General features: G+C 59.0%; 3 protein-coding genes across 3 annotated transcripts in view; 1 reads left to right on the top strand and 2 right to left on the bottom strand.

The window, feature by feature from the left end:
• The first annotated feature begins 711 nt into the window (after window positions 1–711).
• LOC142829020 (bone marrow proteoglycan-like) lies at window positions 712–3,913 on the top strand. The gene is made up of 6 exons (XM_075926075.1): window positions 712–845; window positions 1,335–1,406; window positions 1,822–1,997; window positions 2,316–2,450; window positions 2,910–3,021; window positions 3,666–3,913. The coding sequence occupies exons 2-6, from the start codon at window positions 1,346–1,348 to the stop codon at window positions 3,722–3,724; spliced, it is 543 nt and encodes a 180-aa protein (XP_075782190.1). The 5' UTR covers window positions 712–845; window positions 1,335–1,345; the 3' UTR covers window positions 3,725–3,913.
• Window positions 3,914–4,449: 536 nt separating this feature from the next.
• LOC142829019 (equilibrative nucleobase transporter 1-like) lies at window positions 4,450–5,500 on the bottom strand. Its single transcript, XM_075926074.1, has 2 exons — window positions 5,317–5,500; window positions 4,450–5,063 (listed from the first exon to the last, which is right to left on the bottom strand). The coding sequence occupies exons 1-2, from the start codon at window positions 5,398–5,400 to the stop codon at window positions 4,908–4,910; spliced, it is 240 nt and encodes a 79-aa protein (XP_075782189.1). The 5' UTR covers window positions 5,401–5,500; the 3' UTR covers window positions 4,450–4,907.
• Window positions 5,501–12,713: 7,213 nt separating this feature from the next.
• The window catches only part of LOC102456708 (uncharacterized), a 29,606-nt gene continuing 21,799 nt past the window's right edge, over window positions 12,714–20,520 (bottom strand). Inside the window, exons 6-10 of the mRNA XM_075928809.1 lie at window positions 14,921–15,043; window positions 14,428–14,606; window positions 13,979–14,101; window positions 13,509–13,620; window positions 12,714–13,256 (exon numbers count right to left, since the gene is read on the bottom strand). Of these exons, the coding sequence (XP_075784924.1) occupies window positions 13,183–13,256; window positions 13,509–13,620; window positions 13,979–14,101; window positions 14,428–14,606; window positions 14,921–15,043 (611 nt within the window). The 3' untranslated portion in view covers window positions 12,714–13,182. The remainder of the gene's footprint in view (window positions 13,257–13,508; window positions 13,621–13,978; window positions 14,102–14,427; window positions 14,607–14,920; window positions 15,044–20,520) is intronic.

The following is a 20,520-nucleotide window of genomic DNA, read 5'->3' as shown; positions in this document are numbered from 1 at the left end:
AAGTATTGATTGATCTATGTATGTTCAATGAACGGGGCGTGTTGCCTTATCCCCTTGAAAAGGTCCCAGGTGCTTCTTTTAAGCACAAGAATGGGGGTCTCTAGGCAGGGCCAGCACCTGGGGAGATGCAGGAGCAGACAGGGCCCCCCACATCTCATGGGGGCAGCTGCAGGGAGCATCTATGGCAGCACTAGGGGAATTGGGAGGGGCCATTGATGCCCCAGAGCTCAGCTCTGGCCAGGCCCCCACTTCCAGGCTCATGAGTCCCAGCAGGCAGGGCAGGGCCCCACTCCAGCCCCATAGTGCACTGGCCCCTGGCAGTGGGGGGGGGGGGTGTCTCTGGCTCTGAGGGTCACCTCCAGTGAGTACCCAGCAGGGGAGGGGACAGGACCCTGACCCCGGCACTCAGGGGGAGCTGGCATTAGCCCCGCTGGGGGCTGCCCGGTTCCCTGCGGCCAGGCCCTGCGGTGTAACGGCCCCGGGTTATCGGGGTCCCAGCGCGGCCGTTACTGTGTCAATCCCCTTGTGAAAGCGGCCGGCGGGGAGATGCTTATCTGCAGGGAACCTGCAACCTGAGAGCGGGGGGGGGGGGGGGGGCTGAGCTGGAGGAGGGGTTAAACAGCTCATTTGTGAACTCCCCTGATAGCCGCTAGGGGGCGACATGAGGCACCTGGGGGGACACAGCCCAGGGTGCGCGTCACAAGCTGTGGGGGGCAGGGAGGGGGGAGCACAAGGGGCTGGGAGCTGGGCTCTTTCCCCATCTTCAGCTTCCTGCTCCAGCCCAGTATAAGGGGCTGGCACGGCTGGACCAGGCAGAGCTCCCCGGACTGGTGGCTGTCACAGAGGTGAGCGGGGTCTCTGGGTGGCCCCAGGGGCTGCGGGGGGAGGTGACGGGGATCTGTGCCGGGGGGAGGGCATCACTCCTGGCTCTCAGCAGCCAGCTCTAGATGCCCAGAGGAGGTGACTCCCATAATTCATCTCTCTGTGGCTGGGGCAAATCCCAGCCTGACCCCAGGGCCTGCTCAGCTCCTGCCCTTCAGCCTGAGCTTGTGAGGCCTCATTCTTGGCCCCTGATGCCCAGAGAGGCCTGGTATTGCTCAGTGCACTTGGTTCTTATATCCTGTGGCAGGGAGTTCCACAGGCTAACGCCCCATGCTGTTCTCCCTGACAGTCTCTCTCCATAGCCAGTGGGTGCCCATACTGCTGGTGCCTGTGGTACAGGGCAGGTGCAGTGCCGGGCGGTGGGGTTCTAAGCGGAGCGGTCAGTCTGGGCTCGGTGGGGGTGGGAGGAATTGGGGGGGTCAATCTGTGTCTCACAGCAGTTCACCCCCCAGCTCCACCCAAGATGAAGCTGTCCCTGGTCCTGGCACTTGCCCTGCTAGGGGCCGTCTCTGCTCACCAGCTTGGTAAGTTCTGGGGCCCAAGTCCCTGTGGTTACAGCCCTTCCCCTACACCGGGGGGGGGGGGGTCTGTCCTATAGGCCATCTCCCCAATGGGAACCTCCCCTCCTGCACACCCTGCTTGGGTTGGGTCAGACCCCAGCAAGGACAGGACAGGGCTCCAGTACCCCCAGATCTGTGCTCTCACCGACCCACAGCCCCACTCTGGGCTGGCCACCTGGGTTCCCTGGCCCCACAATCTCCCACGAACTTCTCCATTCCGGACCCCAGCATCCCCTAACCTCCCAATGACTCCCCCACCCTCAGCAGCCCGGACACCAGGGTCCCCTGGCCCCTCCCAGCCCCCTGCATTCATGGATTGTTCCAGGGCTGGGCTCTGTCTTGGGGCTGGAAGGGTCCACTGGTGTATGCACCCCCCCAGATGCAGGTGCCCTAGAGCAGGAGATCCCGGATGAAGAGGGTGAGGAGGAGTCTGGGGAGCCAGAGACACCCTGCCCCACGGAGAGTGAGATCGTCCGGATGGTCGTGCCAGGCACTGGGGGCCGCACCTACCGCTATGTGCTTGTGAGAAGTTGCCAGACCTTTAGGCGTGCTCAGGTGAGTGGAGCAGGGGGCAGGTGGGTGGGGGACTCACAGATGGGTCAGGAGGTGAGTTAGGAGGCCCAGAGAGGCAGTGGAGGGAGCGTGGGGCAGTGAAGGCATCGGAGGGGGAGCAGGGTTGGCATAGGGAGAGTTGATGGCATGGAGGGTGGCGGGCATGGGAAGGGGGCATGGAGGCAATGGGAGGGCTGTGGTGTGAGTGGTGCATGGGGCAGTGGAGGGGGCATAGGGGCAGGAGGTGGCGTGGGGGGGCACTGGCTGGTGGATGTCACTGTGTGCCTGGAGCCCTGGCTGCCCTCTCACCTCTCCCCACAGCGTCAGTGCTCCCGCTGCTACCACGGCCGCCTGGCCTCCATCCACAGCCGTGCGGTCAACCATCACCTGCAATGCACGGTTCGCGCCCGCACCAAGCGCAGCGACGTGTGGATCGGTGCATACGCCTCCCGCAGGGTAAGGAGAGGTCCAGCCCCGCTGCCCCAGTCTCCCCTGTGCCCTGCCTGGGCCTGCAGCATGGGCAGGAGGATCCGGCCCCCACGGCAGCTCAGTGCATCCCAGCCGGAGCCCGGCCCCCGGCCACCCCCGCTTGCTCCCTGAGAGGCAGCCCTGGATGGCTCAGCCGGCTCAGCCGTGGGTCCCAGCTGCCCCCTCTGGCTGATCATTTCCTTGGGGCCCATTGACCTTCAGTTGCCTAGGATGGGGAACAAGGCAGAGACTAGGGCCAGCAAATGCCAGGGGCACCCTGCTCTGGGGTCTGGCCCCCAAACCAGAGCCCCTCACTGAGACCCCCACCCCCGTGAAGCTCCTGGGAGCGAAGGCCCCGGCCCTCAAGGGAGGGGGGTTTCCCCAGGGCGCCCTGAAGATGGGACAGCATTGAGCCTACCCCAGTTCAACTGTGCCTCCCTCCTCCAGTCCAACTGTGTGCGTGCCCACTGGATCGACCGCAGCACCTGGAACTACTCCAACTGGGCCCGAGGGTACCCCAATAGCAGATGGACACGTTGTGTGTCCATGTGCACTGCAAGTGAGTCACCCCAAGGGTTGGGGGGGCACAGGGTGGAGATGGGGATCTCGTCACTGCTTGGGGAAGAAGAGTCCTGGGGTAGGGGAACCGGGCGTCTGGGCCATAGGGATCTGGAGAAAACCAGAAAATAGTGGACATTCCACATGGCCGGTATTTTCTGAATTTTTTGACCAGACAGAAGGCCCAAACACCAGACACCTGGCAACTCTAGCTACAGGTTTAAAACAAACAAAAGGAAGTTTGCATTCACTCAGCGCACTGTCAACCTGTGGAACTCCTTGCCAGAGGATGCAGTGAAGGCTGGAACTTTAACAGGGGTCAAAAAAGAGCGAGATAGATTCATGGAGGTTAGGTCCATCAATGACTGTTAGCCAAGGTGGCTAGGAAGGGTGTCCCTCGCCTCTGTTTCTCTGGAGGTGAGTGACAGGGGAGGGATGATTGTCTGTTGTGTTCCTTCCCTCTGGGGCACCTGGTATACGCCACAATCAGCAGACAGGACACTGGGGTAGATGGACCTTTGGTCTGACCCAGTCTGGCCATTCCTATGAAGATGATGAGGGGTGAGGCGGGGGGGGGGGGGGGGGGGCGGAGGGGAGGGTTCCAGGTGCCAGCCTGGAGGGAACTGACCCCCCCTTCTCTTCCAGCTGGTCTGTGGAGATGCCTCAGTTGCAGAACTCGCCTGCCCTATGTCTGCGAATACTGAGGGGGATGCTCCCGCTGTGGGGTTGACCTGCCCCCATCGCTCTGGTGGCCTGGGCCTCCCTGCTCCACCCTGCCACCAAGCTCGCTGGAGTCGGCTCCCCTCCCAGCCCCCGCACAGCTCCCCAGGCCAGCCGCTGCCCCCAACTCTTGGTTATGGCCTGTGACTCCCTGCAATAAAACAGCTTTTCGCTCAGCACCCCTGGCCTCGCTCCTTCCTGCTGGGGCTGCGCCAGGACTGGGAGAGAGGCTGGGGCTTTGCCCTCCTGGGGTGGGAGTCTGGAGTGGGAGGGGGTGGCCGGGGTGGGGAGAGAGGCTGGGGGTTACCCCACCTGAGGTAGCAGGGGGAGTTATTGCTGCTGGGGACCGTGTCCAGTTCTGGGGTCCCCCTGGGACATGCCCAGCAAGCAAAGGGATCAGAGAGGCCGGGCCCAGGAGGGAGCAGGGGGCTGCAGCCCATGCTGTAGGCTGCTATCAGGAGGCATCAGCTATTTCACTACCCTGAGAGCAGCTTTGAGGGGGCTTGTTGTGGGAGGAGATGCCTCAGCGCAGAGGCTCTGCAGTCGAGCAGGGGTGGGCGCCAGAGCCCACCAGATCCCCACCCGGAACAGGGGGCACGATTTTAGCAGGAGCCTGGGTCCCTGCTGGATCCTCCTCCCGGGCTTGGTGGGTTCCCCAGCACTGGGGGAGTTTTCCGGAGGTCAGACAAGATGGGCACAAAGTGGGCAGCACGGGCTGGGGGCGACCTGTCCCACGGGCGCCGTGCAGAGCTGGGTTAGCGCCGCGTTAGCATTTATGCGATTTCCAGGATAAAGGCGCCGGAGCATCCGGCTCCTTCGCTGCTACAACAAAGCTACAAAATCACGGTCATAAAAAAGAGAAACCGGGGGCGCTAGAAGGCAGCCTGCCAAGAGAGGGGCCTGAAATACCCCCCAGCGCTGCCCCCAGGCACCTCGGAGCACGGAGGGATTTATACCCACCCGGCTCTACAAACACCGAGAAAATCAAGTCTCTGGACCAAAGGGCCCAACGTGACCCCGCACCGCAGCCAGCGTTTGGCTGGAGCTGGCAGTGCCAATCCTGGGTGGAGGGCCCCAGCTGGGGAGGGGCCGGGATCCGTTCTAATTCCCTTTCCTCGTTCCCTTTTGGTGGGGGGAACAGCCCCCCCAGAACCATGGGAGGGGGGGTCAGATGGAGGATTCCACCCCAGCCTTGTGCAGGGCCGGAGGGGATGGGTCGGCGCGTGGCTCGTCCTGCTCCTTCGCCCGGCGCCGGCACTCCCGCAGCACCACCAGCGGGCTGACAAAGGCCAGCAGGATGACGACGTTGAGGCCGATGTTCACCTGGGTGGGAGAATCAGATTTTGAACAACACAGGAGTGAGGTTCTTACTACAAGGGGACAATAACGTTCCCCAAAACCAGTGCTGGCTCCCCCCGTCTCTCACTGCGGGGGGTTGATCACGTTCCCCAGGCCGGGCACTGGGCCCCCCGTCTCTCAGTGCGGGGGGTCGATCATGTTCCCCAGGCCCGGCGGGGGCCCCCCTCGTCTCTCACTGCGGGGGGGTCGATCACGTTCCCCAGGCCCGGCCACTCACATAGAAGGGGTCGTCGCCGAGCGGTCCCTTGACGAGCGCGAAGCAGGGGTACTGCAGGAGTGACACCACGGCCGACAGGCCCATCACCAGCCCGTAGAGCTTCCCAAAGTGCTCCAGAGGGAACCTGTGGGGACGCGCCCCGGACGGGCGGGGACGTTAGATCTGGGCAGGCCACTGCCGAGACAGGCCAGAGCCAAACCCTTCCCACTGCCCAGTGCTGCCAGGCCTCCCTCCATCTCCTCCAGCCCAGCTCTGCTCCCCTGCCCCCCCCCCCCCGCTCTCGCATCTCCCCTCCCCAGCCCGGGCCCTGGGCGACTCACACGATGGCCAGTAACTTTCTGTTACTAGTTTGAAGCCTGCTATCCATTCCTTTCCTTTGGTGTCCTCTAGTCCTTCTTTATGGGAACTAATGAAGAACTTTTCTGTATGCATCCTCTCCACCCAACTCCTGCTTTTAGAGACCTCTATCCTGTCCCCCCTCCGTCTCCTCTTTTCTAAGCTGAAAAGTCCCAGTCTCTTTAGCCTCTCTTCATATGGGACCTGTTCCCAACCCTTCATCATTTTAGTTGCCCTCCCCTCTCCCAGCCTCTCTCTTCCCCTCTCCCACCTCCTTTCCCCAGTCTCCCCCAGTTTTGTTCAATAAAGACAGATTCCATTTTGGAAGACACGTTTTCTTTATTTTGTACATCAGGAACGGGGGCTAGGGAAGGGTAAGTGGAAGGAGGTGAGGGAGGAATGGGGTACGCGCCCCCGATGGGGAGGACTGGGCTGGCTCTGCGGGCTTCTGGGGGTGGAAGCTCTCCTGCAGCCCCCCAATTGCCCCCTCTCTCCAGATGGCAGCCTGCGGCAAGTGCAGCTGGGGTGATGGCCGAGTGCTGTGATGTGCTCAGTGTGGGTAGTCTGGGCACTCCAAGCCACGACTGCTTTGCAAGTGGGGCACCCCTGAGAACTGTCTGTCCGGGATGGGGGTCGGGTCCCTTTAAGCACAGCCCTCGGCTAGCCTGAGACAGCATCTCCACGCTCTAAGTCCTCCTCTGATGCCCTGCCGGCACTGCTTCTGGCCATCCTTAACCCCAGTTCAGGGTCCACTTAATGTGGACATGCTAGTTCGAATTAGCAAAACGCTAATTCGAACTAGCTTTTTAGTCTGGATCCGTTAGTTCGAATTAGCTTAGTTTGAATTAACTAATTCGAACTAAGTTAGTTCGAATTAACGTTGTAGTGTAGACATACCCTGAGAGATCATCAAGTCTAATCTGCTGCACTCGCAGCAGGACCAAGCACCATCTAGATCACCCCTGACAGGTGTCTGTCTAACCTGCTCTGGAGTATCTCCAGCGATGGAGACTCCACAACTCCCCTAGGCAACTTATTCCAGTGTTTAACCACCCTGACAGGAAATTGTTCCTAATGTCCAACCTAAACCTCCCTTGATGCAGTTTAAGCCCATTGCTTCTTGTCCTATCCTCAGAGGCCAAGAATAGTTTTCCCTCTCCTGCCTTTGACACCCTTTTATATACCTGAAAACCACTATAATATCCCCTCCTAGTCTCCTCTTCTAAACTAAACAAGCCCAATTCTTTCAGGCTTCCTCATAGCTCATGTTTTCAAGACTTTTGATCATTCTTTGCTGCTCTTCTCTGGACCTTCTCCAATTTCTCCACATCTATCTTGAAATGCGGTGCCCAGAACTGGACACAATATTCCAACTGAGGCCTCATCAGCGCAGAGTAGAGCGGAAGAATGACTTCTTGTGTCTTGCTCACAACACTCCTGTTAATGCATCCCAGAATCATGTTTGCTTTTTTTACAACAGTGTCACACTGTTGATTCATATTTAGCTTGTTGTCCACGATGACCCTTAGATCCCTTTCAGCAGGACTCCTTCCTAGACAGTCACTTCCCATTCTGTATGTGTGAAACTGATTGTTCCTTCCTAAGTGGAGCACTTTGCATTTGTCCTTATTAAATATCATCCTATTTACCATTAATCCAGTTTATCTAGATCATTCTGATTTAAGACCCTGTCCTCCAAAGCACTTGCAACCTCTCCCTGCTTTGTATCATCCGCAAACAATAAGCGTACTCTCTACACCATCATCTAATTGTTGATGAAGATATTGAACAGAACCAATCTCCAAACCAATCCCTACAGAACCCCACTTTTTATGCCCTTCCAGCATGACTGTGAACCATTAATAACTACTCCCTGAGAACGGTTATCCCGCCAATTATGCGCTCACCTTATAGTAGCCCCATCTCCAATGTATTTCACTAGTTTATTGATAGTTGTCTGGCCAACAGGAGAAGTTTGCCTGCACCTGGATTGGTGAGCATGACACTGTGTGCTTAGCATGTGTATTCTGCTTGTTTGGGAATTGTCAATAAATAGAGGATAAGGACATTACTGTGTGAGGCTCTTTCAGTGGCTAAATATCCTGCAAAACCCACAGGAAGATGCGCCCTGAGCCCTAGGAATTGGGTAAGGGTGGGTGTGTGTCCTTACAGTGTGGAAGGGATAGAGAAATTTGAGCGGGTAACAAATTTGGTGGAGAATGTGGGCAGCCTAAGGGCGTCTGGATGGAAGTGATCCAGCCAAACACAGTAATTGCAGGGTACTTGTGGCATTGTGTCAAAGGGTCACTGCCTGCTTGGCAGAATGTTCGCCCTGAAGCTGCAGGAGGGAATGGAAACCAAGCAAAGGGACCGGGGGTGGGGGGGGTGTTAGCTGAGGAGCCCCCTCTCCTTGCTAAATGGGTAGTGGAATGGAGTCCAGGCCCATGGGGATTAGACTCGTTCCAGGGGAGGGATGCCCTGGATTCTGCGTGTAAGGGGTTTGAAACATTCTGTAAGTGCATGAAACTGAAACCAAAGAAAAAGGCTGTCAAAGCAGCAGCAGCCTGGGCATTGTGGAAAGCAGTCACCAATCTCCCCAGCCCGGTAGCTCTCCAGGAATGGCAACTGGAGGATTACAAATTCGATGTGGCTATAGTCAAGGACACTCTGGCTCAGTATAAAGCATCTGAATGTGCCAGGGCAGCCTCTGTATTACCGAATGGAACCGCTCTGTGAGCAAAACCAGGAGAGTCTGAGCCTCTAAAGCAGACAGTGGAAAGCCTGAATAGGGAGCTCTCTGCGTTGCAAATGAAGTTGGGAGATGCACAGGCAGCCGTCAGAGCAGTGTTACAGGACAATAAGGATCGGGCCCAGACAGGCAGTGATCACACAGCGTGTAGGCAGCGAATAGAGAAGCTGGAAAGCAGGTTGGGAGCCCAGAGAGGCATTGTAGCAGCAGTACAGGGGAGTGTGTTTGGGCACTAGGGACATAGACACCTGGGAGGACACTTGGAATAGGGCTAGTTGGAAGGATCCTGGATGCCCAGACCCCCCAGATGCTCTTCCTGAGGGGCCCTATGCCCCTGCACACAGGGAACTGCAGGATTGGAAATTATAGACACAGGAGCTCAATCCTGTAGCTCCAGAGATCACGAGGCTGGTAACAAGCGAGGAACCCGACCCGGATGATGCACAACAACAAAGGCAAACCAGACAAACCGTTACTGAGGGTTCTGATTTTACCCCAGACCAGGTCCAGGCATCTGCTTAGCTATTGGGACCCTTAAAGAAGGAGCCGGGTCTGGATTGGATGGTGAAGGTGTCGTCCCGGACGGGGTGGAGGCCGGCAGATTATGAGGTTCTGGCCCAGGCCTGTACTAGTGCCTCTGATTGGGCAGCGATACGCAGTGCTGAGGGGCGACTAGGTGGAAATGGTGTTGCTGGTACTGGATGGGATGGGGTGAAGGAAGTCATGAGGGTGGTGATGTTGGCCAAACAGCTGGGGAAACTGTTCCATGTAACAGAACAGGGCCCTGGGGACTCCCCAGAACCGTATATGATGAAGAAGAAGATTTTGGCCATGGCCTCTGGGGTTGTGCCAGTGGTTCGAGGAACTGCCCCTGATTTCGGTACATTGGCTTTTAAGACTGCCCTGCTCGATGGCTTGAATTCAACGATGAAAGTGAGTTTAGGACCCATAGATCCAGGTAGGGGATACCCAGAGTTAAAGCAGAATATTTTTCGAGCAGCAACAGTGTTTCGAGACACACACGGACAGGCAGGAAAAGGAAATAAGGAGAGGAGCCTGGAGCCTGTACAGACAGTAACTTTTACCAACAACAGGCCCCCGGATCTCCGAGGGGAACCAGGGGAAAAGGGGCCTGGTGTACAGTGGCATGGGAAAGGAAGAGGACAGAGAGGTGCAATGAACGGCAGAGGAGCAAGAGGAAGAAATGGGGATCAGGTGCAGAATAGCGGCCATTGGGCTGAGGGTGCAAGAGATGCATTGAGAGAAGAGGTGTGGAAGAAACTCATGATGGCTGGGGAGCCAAAAGAGAGATGAGACGGAATCAGGAGTCATGGATCAAATACTGTGTTCAGAAACAGGATCCCACTGTGAATGGGAACAAGGAGGGTGGAATATTGGGAATGCCTTACTTTAGTCAAGGGAGGCTGACAGTGGATTTAGCCAATGGGCTTTTATGGGCAAATGGTGAAGAGCCAGCAGATCCAGACACCCCCTACATTAATGCCATACATCGATGTGCGGCTGTAAAGGCCCCAGGAGGGCAAGCAGAAGAAGAGGACCCATGGGTGGAAAAATTTCCCAGGGTTTGAGTTAAAAATAAATTGGAGTGTGAAAAAATTGATACTCAGGTTTTAATTCGAGGACCGGACCCTCCTCCACAGCAGCAATACAAATATCCCCAGGAGGCAGAGGAAGGATTAAAATCCACCATTGGCACTTTGCTAGAGCAGGGTGTTATTGTGAAAATGGCCAGCACTAATAATGCCCCAGTTTGGCCTGTACTGAAAGGGGATGGAAAAACCCGGCGAATGACAGTGGATTTTAGAGCATTAAATGCAGTTACCCCTGCCACTGCTCCAGTCGTGGCTAAGTACTAAGAAGTGGTTGCTGCAGTAGCAGCTGGAGCCCAGTGGTTCTCAGTAACACATTTAGCAAATGCCTTCTTTGCCATTCCTTTGCACCCTGAGTCTTGGTACACATTGGGGTTCACTTGCAGGGGACAGCAGCTCTGTTTCACTAGAGTCCCGCAGGGTTTTCATAACGCCCCTGCAATTTGTCACTCGCATGTAGTTAAAATGTGGGAAACGTTGACCCCTGCAGACCAAAAGGGAGTAATTTCCTATGTTGTTGACATACTAGTGCATGGGGACAATAAAAAAGAAGTTGCTAGGATAACAGAGCGTGTGTTACAGATCATCCAAGACACTGGATTCAAGGTTAGCCGAGCCAAAGCCCAATCGGTGCAGCAAGAGGTAAAGTATTTAGGGGTCATATTGGGAAAAGAGCCCTTTTGGGAACCCTGAATTTCTCGAGAGATTGGATTGAAATGTTTGCTGACAAGGCGCCCATTGTATTTTCTCCTAAAGAAAGGGCAGCAATGGGAGTGGGGAGCTGATCAGTATTTTCACCTCCTGTCCTGTAAAAAAATTCAGAAAATACTGGGCATAGGGTTGCCGGATGGTAGAAACAAATAGACTGACCCCCCCCAAAAAATGGGAAAAAATTCTGTTGAAGGGGGGAAAAAAGGGGGAAAGACCAAAGTTGTTGAGGAAAAAAAATTAAAATAAAACAGCATTAAAACAGCATGTCCCCTTTAAGAGTGAGTGCAGGGATAGGAACAGGGGAGCGGTTGAGCACTATAACCCAGAGGAAGCATTGCTTCCCCTAAGTCTTTTGACCGACAGCCATTTTGTGCCGGCAGCCTTGGGGAACCAGGTAAGCATGGAGGCTGGGGTCGGGGGGCTGGGTGTGTTGGGAGCCAAAGGGAGTTCGGGGGAGGGAGGGCGGGCACTGAGTGTTTGTAGGGTTGCCAAGTGCCTGGCATTTTCGCCTCCTGGCCAGGGAAAAAATCAGAAAATACAGGACATCTCCGGTGTCGAGTATTCTCTGCGGGTTTTCTACCGGACAGGAGGCGAAAATACCGGACACCTGGCAACCCTAACCAGACACCTGAAATGTCTGGTATGTTCTGATTTTTTCCCTGCCAGGAAGTGAAAATACCAGACACCTGGCAACACTACGACATACTCAGCAACTGGGCCCAGCCCCCGGATCTCCCCCCGGGCCCGGTCCTGGTCCCCCTGCTTCCTTGGTTCCACAGGGAAGCTCCCTTCTGGCGTGACCAAAAAACCGGGATGGCCACCAGCGAAAGAGCTGAGCACGGGGAAGCAATGCTTTCCCTGGGCCTTAGTGCTCAACCGCTCCTCTTCCTGTCCCTATTCTGACTCTGCACGCACTTAAAGGGGCAATTAAAGAGGCCGTGCTGTTTTAATGCTGTTTTATTATTTATTTATTTATTTTGCTTAATCGGTCTCAGAGTCCTTTTTTTTTTTTTTTTGCTCAGCAACTTTTTGGTCTCCCTCCCTTTCCTCCCTCCCAAGAGAATTATTTCCCCGTTTTTTTGGGGGGAGAGGGATCAGTATTATTGTTGAAACCATCTGGCAACACTATTCATTGGAGAGTCCAAGGTCCTAGTGCAGACCAATCATTCCCCACTGAAATACATCATCTCGGGAAAGGCACAAAAAGAGCAGGGATCTAATCCTAGGCTGACCCCGTTCTTCCAGGCCGAGGCTTTTTAATCAATAAAACTCACTTTCTCGTCAGTGTCCCTGTGGGCTGTGCTGAGGCAGGGGGGCAGATCTGGGCTCTCCCCTGGGCCTGCTGGGGAGAGCCCAGACGCAGGGGTAGCACAGACACATAGATGGTACTTCCTGGTGTTACCATCACCTCTGATCAGCGCTGGATTGGCTGGAGACAGAGCTTGGTTCTTCGAGCCCGGCCTGCCCAGTGGGGTCTGGGAAGAGCACCCTGACCCCGGCTAGGGGAGCCGTCATACACAGCCTGGGGCAAACGGGGGCTCCCCTTGGGGGAACTCAGCTTGCGAGCCGTCAGCTGCAGCAGAAGTTGGACCGGTGCCCGTGCAGCCCCCAGCTGTGTGAGCTAGTCGGGGCAGCCACACCTGGGTCCCTCCTTGGTCCAGCCAGGCTGCCACCCGCAGAATTCGGGCTCCCCAGCCACTGCCCTTCACACCGTCATTCCCACAGCAGGCTGCACCCTGCGCCCCAGGGAGGGGGAGTCGTCCCCCAGCAGGGAACGTGCCCCCCATCTTCCCCTTTCCCCTGTGCCCTCGCCGAGCTGGGGACCTCCCCCCACGGGCAGCGCCCCACTGGTCAGTGGGGAGGCCCCTGCCTGGTGCAGGGCAGCAGGGTGCAGACTCAGTGCCCGGAGGAATGCGTGTCAGAGGCGCGTTGGCAGAGCAGGGGTGGGGGCGCCCAGGGCTGGGCTTGCAGGGGCTGCGAGGTGGGACAGGGGCCAGTGGCCACAGGGCCGGGCACGAAGCTCCAGTGGGCGTGGAAGGGGCAGGGCCCTGGGCGGAAGGGGGGGTCGGGACGAGCCTCCCTGTCTTCTCCCAGCCACACCCCATCACCCGGGCTGACTGACGTGTTGCGCCAGGCAGCCCCGACGCCAGAACCAGAGGGAGGCCGCGCAGAGACGGAGGGAGGGGGGAGCCAGGCCGCTGGCTGGGTAGAGGCTCAGCCCTGGCCTTGGAAGGAGCCACACGGGGCCGGGGTGAGGGAAGCGGTTTTATTGTGGGGAGTCCCAGGCCAGGCCTGAGCGCAGGGGGTGGGGCTGCCCCCAGGGAGCTGGGGCAGGGCTGGGACCTGCGGCACAGGGCGAGCCGGGTGCAGGGAGCAGGGGCACCCCCGGCAGGACGGAGCAGGGCGGCCCAGGCCGGCACAGCAGGGAGGGCAGCAGGACCCCGGGGGGGAAGAAACCCCTCAGGGAAAGCGTGAAGGGATCTCGCAGATAAAGGGCAGACGAGTCTCACAGCTGATGCTTCTCCAGTGACCCCCTGGCAGAGAGAGCAGGTTAGTGCCCGCCGGCCGGCACCTGGCACCCCCCAGCCCAGTTCCTCCTCCAGGCCTCCCCCAGCCCAGTTCCTTCCACAGGACCCCCCCCAGCCCAGTTCCTCCCCCAGGGTCCCACCCAGCCCAGTTCCTTTCCCCAACACCCAGGACTCCCCTACTCCCAGTTCCTCCCCCAGAGCCCTTCCCAACCCCAGTTCCTCCCCCCACAACCTCCTCTGTCACCAGTGGCCCCTCACCCGCAGTGCAGAGGGCGACACACGTTGTCCCACGGCGGCTGGGGTTCCAGCTGGCCCAGTTGTGGTAATTCCAGGAGCTTCCATCCACCCACCTTCTACTGGGGCGTCCGCCCTGCACGGGGAGGGGCTGGCGTAGGATCCACAGGGCACCCCAGGCCCTTTCCCAAGCAGCCCAGGCCACTGCGGAGCCAGGACTAGAGCCAGGGGCTGCGGCTCAAGGGGGGGGGCAGGACCCTCCCCAACCCCAGGCACCCCGTGGACAGCCAAGCTCATGGAGCCCCTGAGCATGGGGGTGGGGAGGCCTGGTACCAAACCCTGAAATGCCAGAGCCCCCAGCGCTGCCTCCCAGAGGCTGCCCGGAGGAGGGTCCCGGCTGTGGGCTCGGAGCCGCTGTGGGGGATGGGTCATTGCCCACCCCGAGGGCACTTGGGGGTTTCTGGGGCAGGCCCGGGTGGGCAGCAGGGCCTTACCGAGGAGGAGATGACGCCCCCGACCCACACCTGGCCCTGCTTGGACATTTGGCACAGCTTCCTGTTGATCTGGTTGCTGTGGATGGAGGCCAGGCAGCCACGGTACCTCTGTGTGCACGTGTTCTGGGGGGAGAGAGTGTGTGGGGTGGGCCCATGGACTGGCCCTCAGCCGCTGCCCCGCACACCAGCTCCCACTCCCAGTCTCCAGCCCCACATGCCAGCCCCTGTACATGCTCCAGCCCCACGCGCCAGCTCCCACCCACGGCCTCCAGCCCCACGCGCCAGCCACTTCGTCCCATTCTCCAGCCCCATGTGCCAGGCCCCACCCTTACACACCGTGAGCCAGCCCCTGGCACTATCCTCGCCCCCTGCACACAGCACTGCAGCCATGTGCCCTGGGCCAGCCACTGTCCCCAACCCCCTTTTCCACCCTCTGCCCCTCTGCTCACCTTGGCCTCCTCGAACGTCTGGGTCTCGTTCACCACTTCGTAACGATACCTGTGGGGCTTTGCGCCTCTCGCCCCGAAGCCCCGTTCTTCCCCCTGGCACGGCGCCGACCCCACCGGCTCCTCCTGCAGAGCGGAGCTGCCCTGCTCGTCTGGTCCCTCCGGCTCCGGGGCCCTCTGGGCTGGGGGCAGAGAGAGGCCAATGGGCCCTTCCAGCCCCATGGGGCACCCCACATGCCCAACAGCCCCCTAGTGGCTGCAGGGACCAGCGGGTAAAACATCAGGGGCTGGGGCGCGTGCGCTGGGGCTGACGCAGACTTGGCTGGGGCCAGTGGGGGATGGGGACCCAGGTGCCAGGACAGAGCCAGGCTTGGGGTCAGGGGGCCCCAGGGACCAGCAGGGCTCAGGGAGACGTCTGGGGATGTACGGCCCATGCTCGGTCCATTGGGGTCCCCACTGGGGACAGTGGCCGGGCCGGGGGAGGGGCTCCACTTACAGAGAGGGCCCCCGGCCACGGCTCCCAGCAGGACGAGCACCAGAAACAGCCTCATCTCGGGCAGACCTGGGGGGAGACACCATGAGACAGACAACTCGACAGCTCCCCACGGACAGCCCCTCACTGCCCAGTGCCGCCCCCCCATGGAGCCCACACTGACCCCCAGCCTGGGCCCCCGTCCATCCCCCATGGAGCCCACACTGACCCCCAGCCTGGGCCCCCGTCCATCCCCCATGGAGCCCACACTAACCCCCAGCCTGGGCCCCCGTCCATCCCCCATGGAGCCCACACTGACCCCCAGCCTGGGCCCCCGTCCATCCCCCATGGAGCCCACACTGACCCCCAGCCTGGGCCCCCCTCCATCCCCCATGGAGCCCACACTGACCCCCAGCCTGGGCCCCCATCCATCCCCCATGGAGCCCACACTGACCCCCAGCCTGGGCCCCCCTCCATCCCCCATGGAGCCCACACTGACCCCCAGCCTGGGCCCCCGTCCATCCCCCATGGAGCCCACACTGACCCCCAGCCTGGGCCCCTCTCCATCCCCCATGGAGCCCACACTGACCCGCATCCTGGGCCCCCCCTCTGTTGCCCATGGAGCCCACACTCACCCCCTGCCTGGCCCCCCCACCATCCTCACCGAGACCAAACTGAGAAACACCCGGCTCTCCTACACCTCTCAGCTTTGACTTCCCCTCCAGCCCTCCCAGCCCCTTAAACCAAGCTGGGGCAGGAAGCTGGGAGGGTGGGGAAAGAGCTGCTATCAGCTCACAGCTCTTTGTACCCCCCCCCCTTCCTCCCATATGGCTCGCCGGCCCCCATCCCCAACCGGGGCTCTGACCCACCGGCTGCTTTAATGTCGCCCCCCTAGCGGCCATCAAGGGGCAACCAACTCCCTATACACCAGGGGTGGGAACCTTTTAGGGGCTGGGGGCTGCTGACCCCTCCCCTCACTGATGTGGCCCCCAGCTAAGGAGAAAGACACTCCCCGCGCTCCCCTCCCACACCAGAGCCTAGCAGGGCCCATCCTGGTACATTCTGTGTCCTCCACCCCTGTGGTGGGGCACTGGGGGGGGGGCTGCAGTGCCAGTGCGGGTTCCCCAACGCTGGGGGTGAGCCCTGAGCTTGGGGGCCTGATGCAGCAGCCAGGGGCTGCGTCCGGCTCCCAGGCCGGAGGTTCCCCTCCCCTGACCTAAACCACAGGGGATCCGGGGTTCAACTCCCCCTAATCCCTGCAGCAGTTTGAAGGGGTCCCAGACACGAGGGACCTACTTTAGGGAGGCCCAGTGTGTAAGGCAGGGAGAGCTGGGGCTGGGGATTGGGAGAGAGGGGCCCTCCAGAGCTGTGGTCAGGGGAGTTCAGGGCTGGGCTAGGAGGGCTGGGAGTCAGGAGAGAGGGGCCTGGCTCAGCTGGGTGCAGCTCAGGGCGCATGGCAGGGGGTGTGTCCCAGCAGGAACAGGTGGGCTGGAGGTGTTGACTGGGCTAGGATGGCCATGGGGTGGGAAGGATCAAGGGGCATTGTGTGAGCCAGGTGGGACCCTGGGATCTCACTCCTGGGGGTTCTGACACTGGGGGAGGGCGGCGCAGTGGCCGGGGCCCTTCCCTGGCTGATGATGGAGCCTGGAGCGGATGCTCCGAATGGGCCCTTCTGTCCTCAGCCCTACAGCCCCCAGACCTGACCTGGAGCTGCTCAGGGACTGGCCCCAGCAGGGCCTCTGCCCCATTGCCGGGTGCCCAGATCTGGGGGGAGCGTCCCACCCAACACGGCAACACAGCGGGACCCGCCCCACTGGTAACAGCCACCGACGCTTTACACCAGCTGGGGTCTGCCCCACCGGCCCCCCACCTCTCCACCCCGCACGGAGCTACGGCCGATTGACACCAGCCGGGATCTGCCCCTTGACCCCAGCTGGGGTTGTCAGGTGTCCGGTATTGACGGGGACAGTCTGGGATTTTTTGCCTCCTGTTCAATAAAATAATTCAGAAAATACCAGACACCCAAAATGTTCCGTATTTTCTGATTTTTTCCCAACCAGGAGGTGAAAATCCCGGGATCTGTCTGGCCCGGAGCAGGGAGACAAGATGGCGGCCTGTTAAGGCCTAAAAGCCTCAAAAGGGGCTTTCTTAAAGCGGCCTTGCTCCTTTTTTAAATTTTCTTTCTTTCTTTTTTTTTTTTTTGCTTCACAATTCTCGGGGTCCTTTTTTTTTTTTTTGCTTAACAACTTTGGTCTCCCCCTTCTTTTTTTCCTCAAAAGAATCTTTTCCCCGGTGTTTTCCTTGCGGGGGTGGGGTGGGGGATATTTGGTATTTTTGGTTAAACCATCTGGCAGCACAAACCCCAGCTGGGAAACTCCCCCAGCAGGGGCAGCGCCACCTTGGTCAGAGGGACAGGCCCCTGCCTGGTGCTGGGCAGCCGCGCACGGGGCTGCGAGTCAGGACTGCGGAGCGCTGCTGTCAATCACATGGCCCTGCTCTCCCCTCCCCACACACTCATTCCCCCATCCCACCCCAGCCCAGGCTGCAGGCTCCCTGCAGATAAGCATCTCCCCGCCGGCCAGGCCGCTTTCACAAGGGGATTGACACAGTAACGGCCGCGCTGGGACCCCGATAACCTGGGACTGTTACACCGCAGGGCCGGGTGCCTGGCCGCAGGGAACAGGACAGCCCCCAGCAGGGCTAATGGCAGCCCCCCCGAGTGCCAGGGTCAGGGTCCAATCTCCTCTCCTGCCAGATGCTCACTGGGGGGTGCCCCTCAGAGCAAGGGACCCCCCCCCACACACACACTGCCATGGGCCAGTGCCCTATGGGGATCCTGAGGGGCGACCAGGCAGGCCCTGTCACATGGCCCTGCCCTGCCTGCGGTGAGCAGGGGCACTGGGACCCCCAGCCTGGGGGGCAGGATCTGGCCAGTGCAGAGCTCTGGGACAACAACAGGCTCCCCCCACTCCTCACAGTGCCCCCCACAGCTGTCTCTGATGCCCCCTGCAGCTGCCCTCTGCCCCCATGAGAAGGGGCCCTGTCTGCTCCTGCATCACGCCAGGCCCAGCCCTGACAAGGGGCACCTGCCTCCCGCCCCCGGAGACCCCGGCCCGGCCTGGAAGACTCAAAGTGACAAGCATCTGCCCCGCCTGGACCTGTGGCATTCGGGGCTGTGAGCGCTGGGGTTACCCCCATGTCTCCCAACTCCTGTCCAGTGAGCAGCCAGCTCAGGCTGGGCCTTGGCCAGGTGCATGCTGGGAGAATCACATAGGCTGTGTCTAGACTGCATCCCTTTTCCGTAAAAGGGATGCAAATTAGACACATTGCAATTGCAAATGAAGCGGGGATTTAAATCCCCCCCTCTTCATTTGCATAAACATGGCTGCCGCTTTTTTCCGTCTCGGAGCTTTGCCGGAAAAAAGCGCCAGTCTAGACGGGGATCTTTCGGAAAATAAAGCCTTTTCCAAAAGATCCCTCATTCCTTCGGCTTATTTTCCGAAAGATCCCCGTCTAGACCAGGCTGCCCCCTGGCTTGGCCTGACTCCTGCCTCGTCCCACCCCACAGCTCCCAGCCTTCCCCAGCCCTGGCCACAACTCGCCCACACCTAGGGTTACCAGATGGGGTTCAAAAAAATACCGGACACATGATCTCAGAATGGGATGCGGGGGACCAGTTGGGAGGGGAGAGCGGGGAGTGGGGAGATCGGGAGAACTGGCCAGCGGGGAGTAGGGCTGGCTGGAAGGATGTCAGGGGGAACCGGCTGGCGGGAAGCAGGGCTGGCCGGGATGTGGTCGGGGGGAGTAGTGATGGCTGGGGGATATTGGGGGGGGGACCGGCTGGGAGGGGAGCAGGGTTGGCCAGGAGAGGGTCAGGGGGAGCGGGGCTGGCTGGAGAGATCGGGGGGGGGAACTGGCTGGGGGGAATCAGGGCTGGTCTGGGGGGCGTCGGGGAATCAGGCCAGGCCAGGGGGGAACCGGCCAGCAGGGAGCAGGGCTGACCCAGGTGCACACAGATCCTGGGGTGTTGCCCATCCCACTCATGGACCCGGTGGGGTGCACAGGCTACTCTGGCCCCAGGGATTCCATCCTGCCCCCGCCCCTCTCCTCCCTACCAAGTAGCTGCATACTGCCTGGCTAGTAGACACACTCACGCAGTGCGCAGCTACATACTGATACTCCTGATAATAATAAAACATATCTAATTAGAAAATACCAGACATTTATATGTCTGATATTTCCTCAATCTGTTTCCCGGACAGAAATATCAAATACTGGACTGTCCGGTTCAAAACCGGACGCCTGGCCACCCTACCCACACCCCATCTCTTCCCTGCTCCCTGTCTGCCTCCCTGCCTCTAGCCTGGCATTGAAGGACAGTCCCATGCAGGGCTGGGGGGCAGTGGGGCTGGCTGGGGCGGGGGGAGGGAGGGACAGGCCCATGCAGGGTTGGGGGGCAGTGGGGCTGGCTGGGGCGGGGGGATGGAGGAACAGGCCCATGCAGGGCTGGGGGGCAGTGGGACTGGCTGGGGCGGGGGGATGGAGGGACAGGCCCATGCAGGGTTGGGGGCAGTAGAGCTGGCTAATGTGGGGTGGTGGAGGGACACTCCTAAGTGGGGCTGGGGAGCAGTGGGGCTGGCTGGCAGCCGGGGAGAACCCAGAAAGACCTGCGCCCTGCCCAGAAGGGGCCGTCTCCATGGGAGACTCATAGACTCATAGACTTTAAGGTCAGAAGGGACCATTATGATCATCTAGTCTGACCCCCTGCACAGTGCAGGCCACAGAATCTCACCCACACCTCCCAGAATAATCCTCTCACCTATATCTCACCTATACCTCAAATACTTTGAAGACCCCAAGATGCAGAGATCTTCCAGCTGTGATCTGTACCCCATGCTACAGAGGAAGGCGAAAAACCTCCAGGGCCTCTGCCAATCTACCCTGGAGGAAAATTCCTTCCCGACCCCAAATATGGCGATCAGCTAAACCCTGAGCATGTGGGTAAGACTCACCAGCCAGACACCCAGAAAGTTCTCTATAGTAACTCCTATCATCCCTCCATTGACCTATTTCCCACTGATAATGAATGGTCAATTAGTTACTAAGATCATGTTATCTCATCAAACCATCCCCTTCATAAACCCATCTAGTTTAATCTTGAAACCAGATAGGTCTTTTGCCCCCACTACTTCCCTTGGAAGGCTATTCTAGAACTTCACTCCTCTAATGGTTAGAAACCTTCGTCTAATCTCAAGTCTAAACTTCCTACTAGCCAGCTTATATCCATTTGTTCTTGTGTCCACATTGGTATTAAGCTTAAATAATTCCTTTCCCTCCCTGGTATTTATCCCTCTAATATATTTAAAGAGTGCAATCATGTCCCCCCTCAGCCTTCTTTTGGTTAAGATAAACAAGCCAAGCTCCTTAAGTCTCCTTTCATAAGACAGGTTTTCCATTCCTCGGATCATCCTAGTGGCCCTTCTTTGTACCTGTTCCAGTTTGAATTCATCCTTCTTAAACATGGGAGACCAGAACTGCACACAGTATTCCAAATGGGGTCTCACCAATGCCTTGTATAATGGCACTAACACCTCCTTATCCCTACTGGAAATACCTCGCCTAAT

The sequence above is a fragment of the Pelodiscus sinensis genome, chromosome 4, assembly GCF_049634645.1.
Source record: "Pelodiscus sinensis isolate JC-2024 chromosome 4, ASM4963464v1, whole genome shotgun sequence".
Lineage (NCBI taxonomy): Eukaryota > Metazoa > Chordata > Testudines > Trionychidae > Pelodiscus > Pelodiscus sinensis.
The sequence above is the reverse complement of the archived record's forward strand: the minus strand, read 5'-3'. Positions and strand labels throughout refer to the sequence as shown.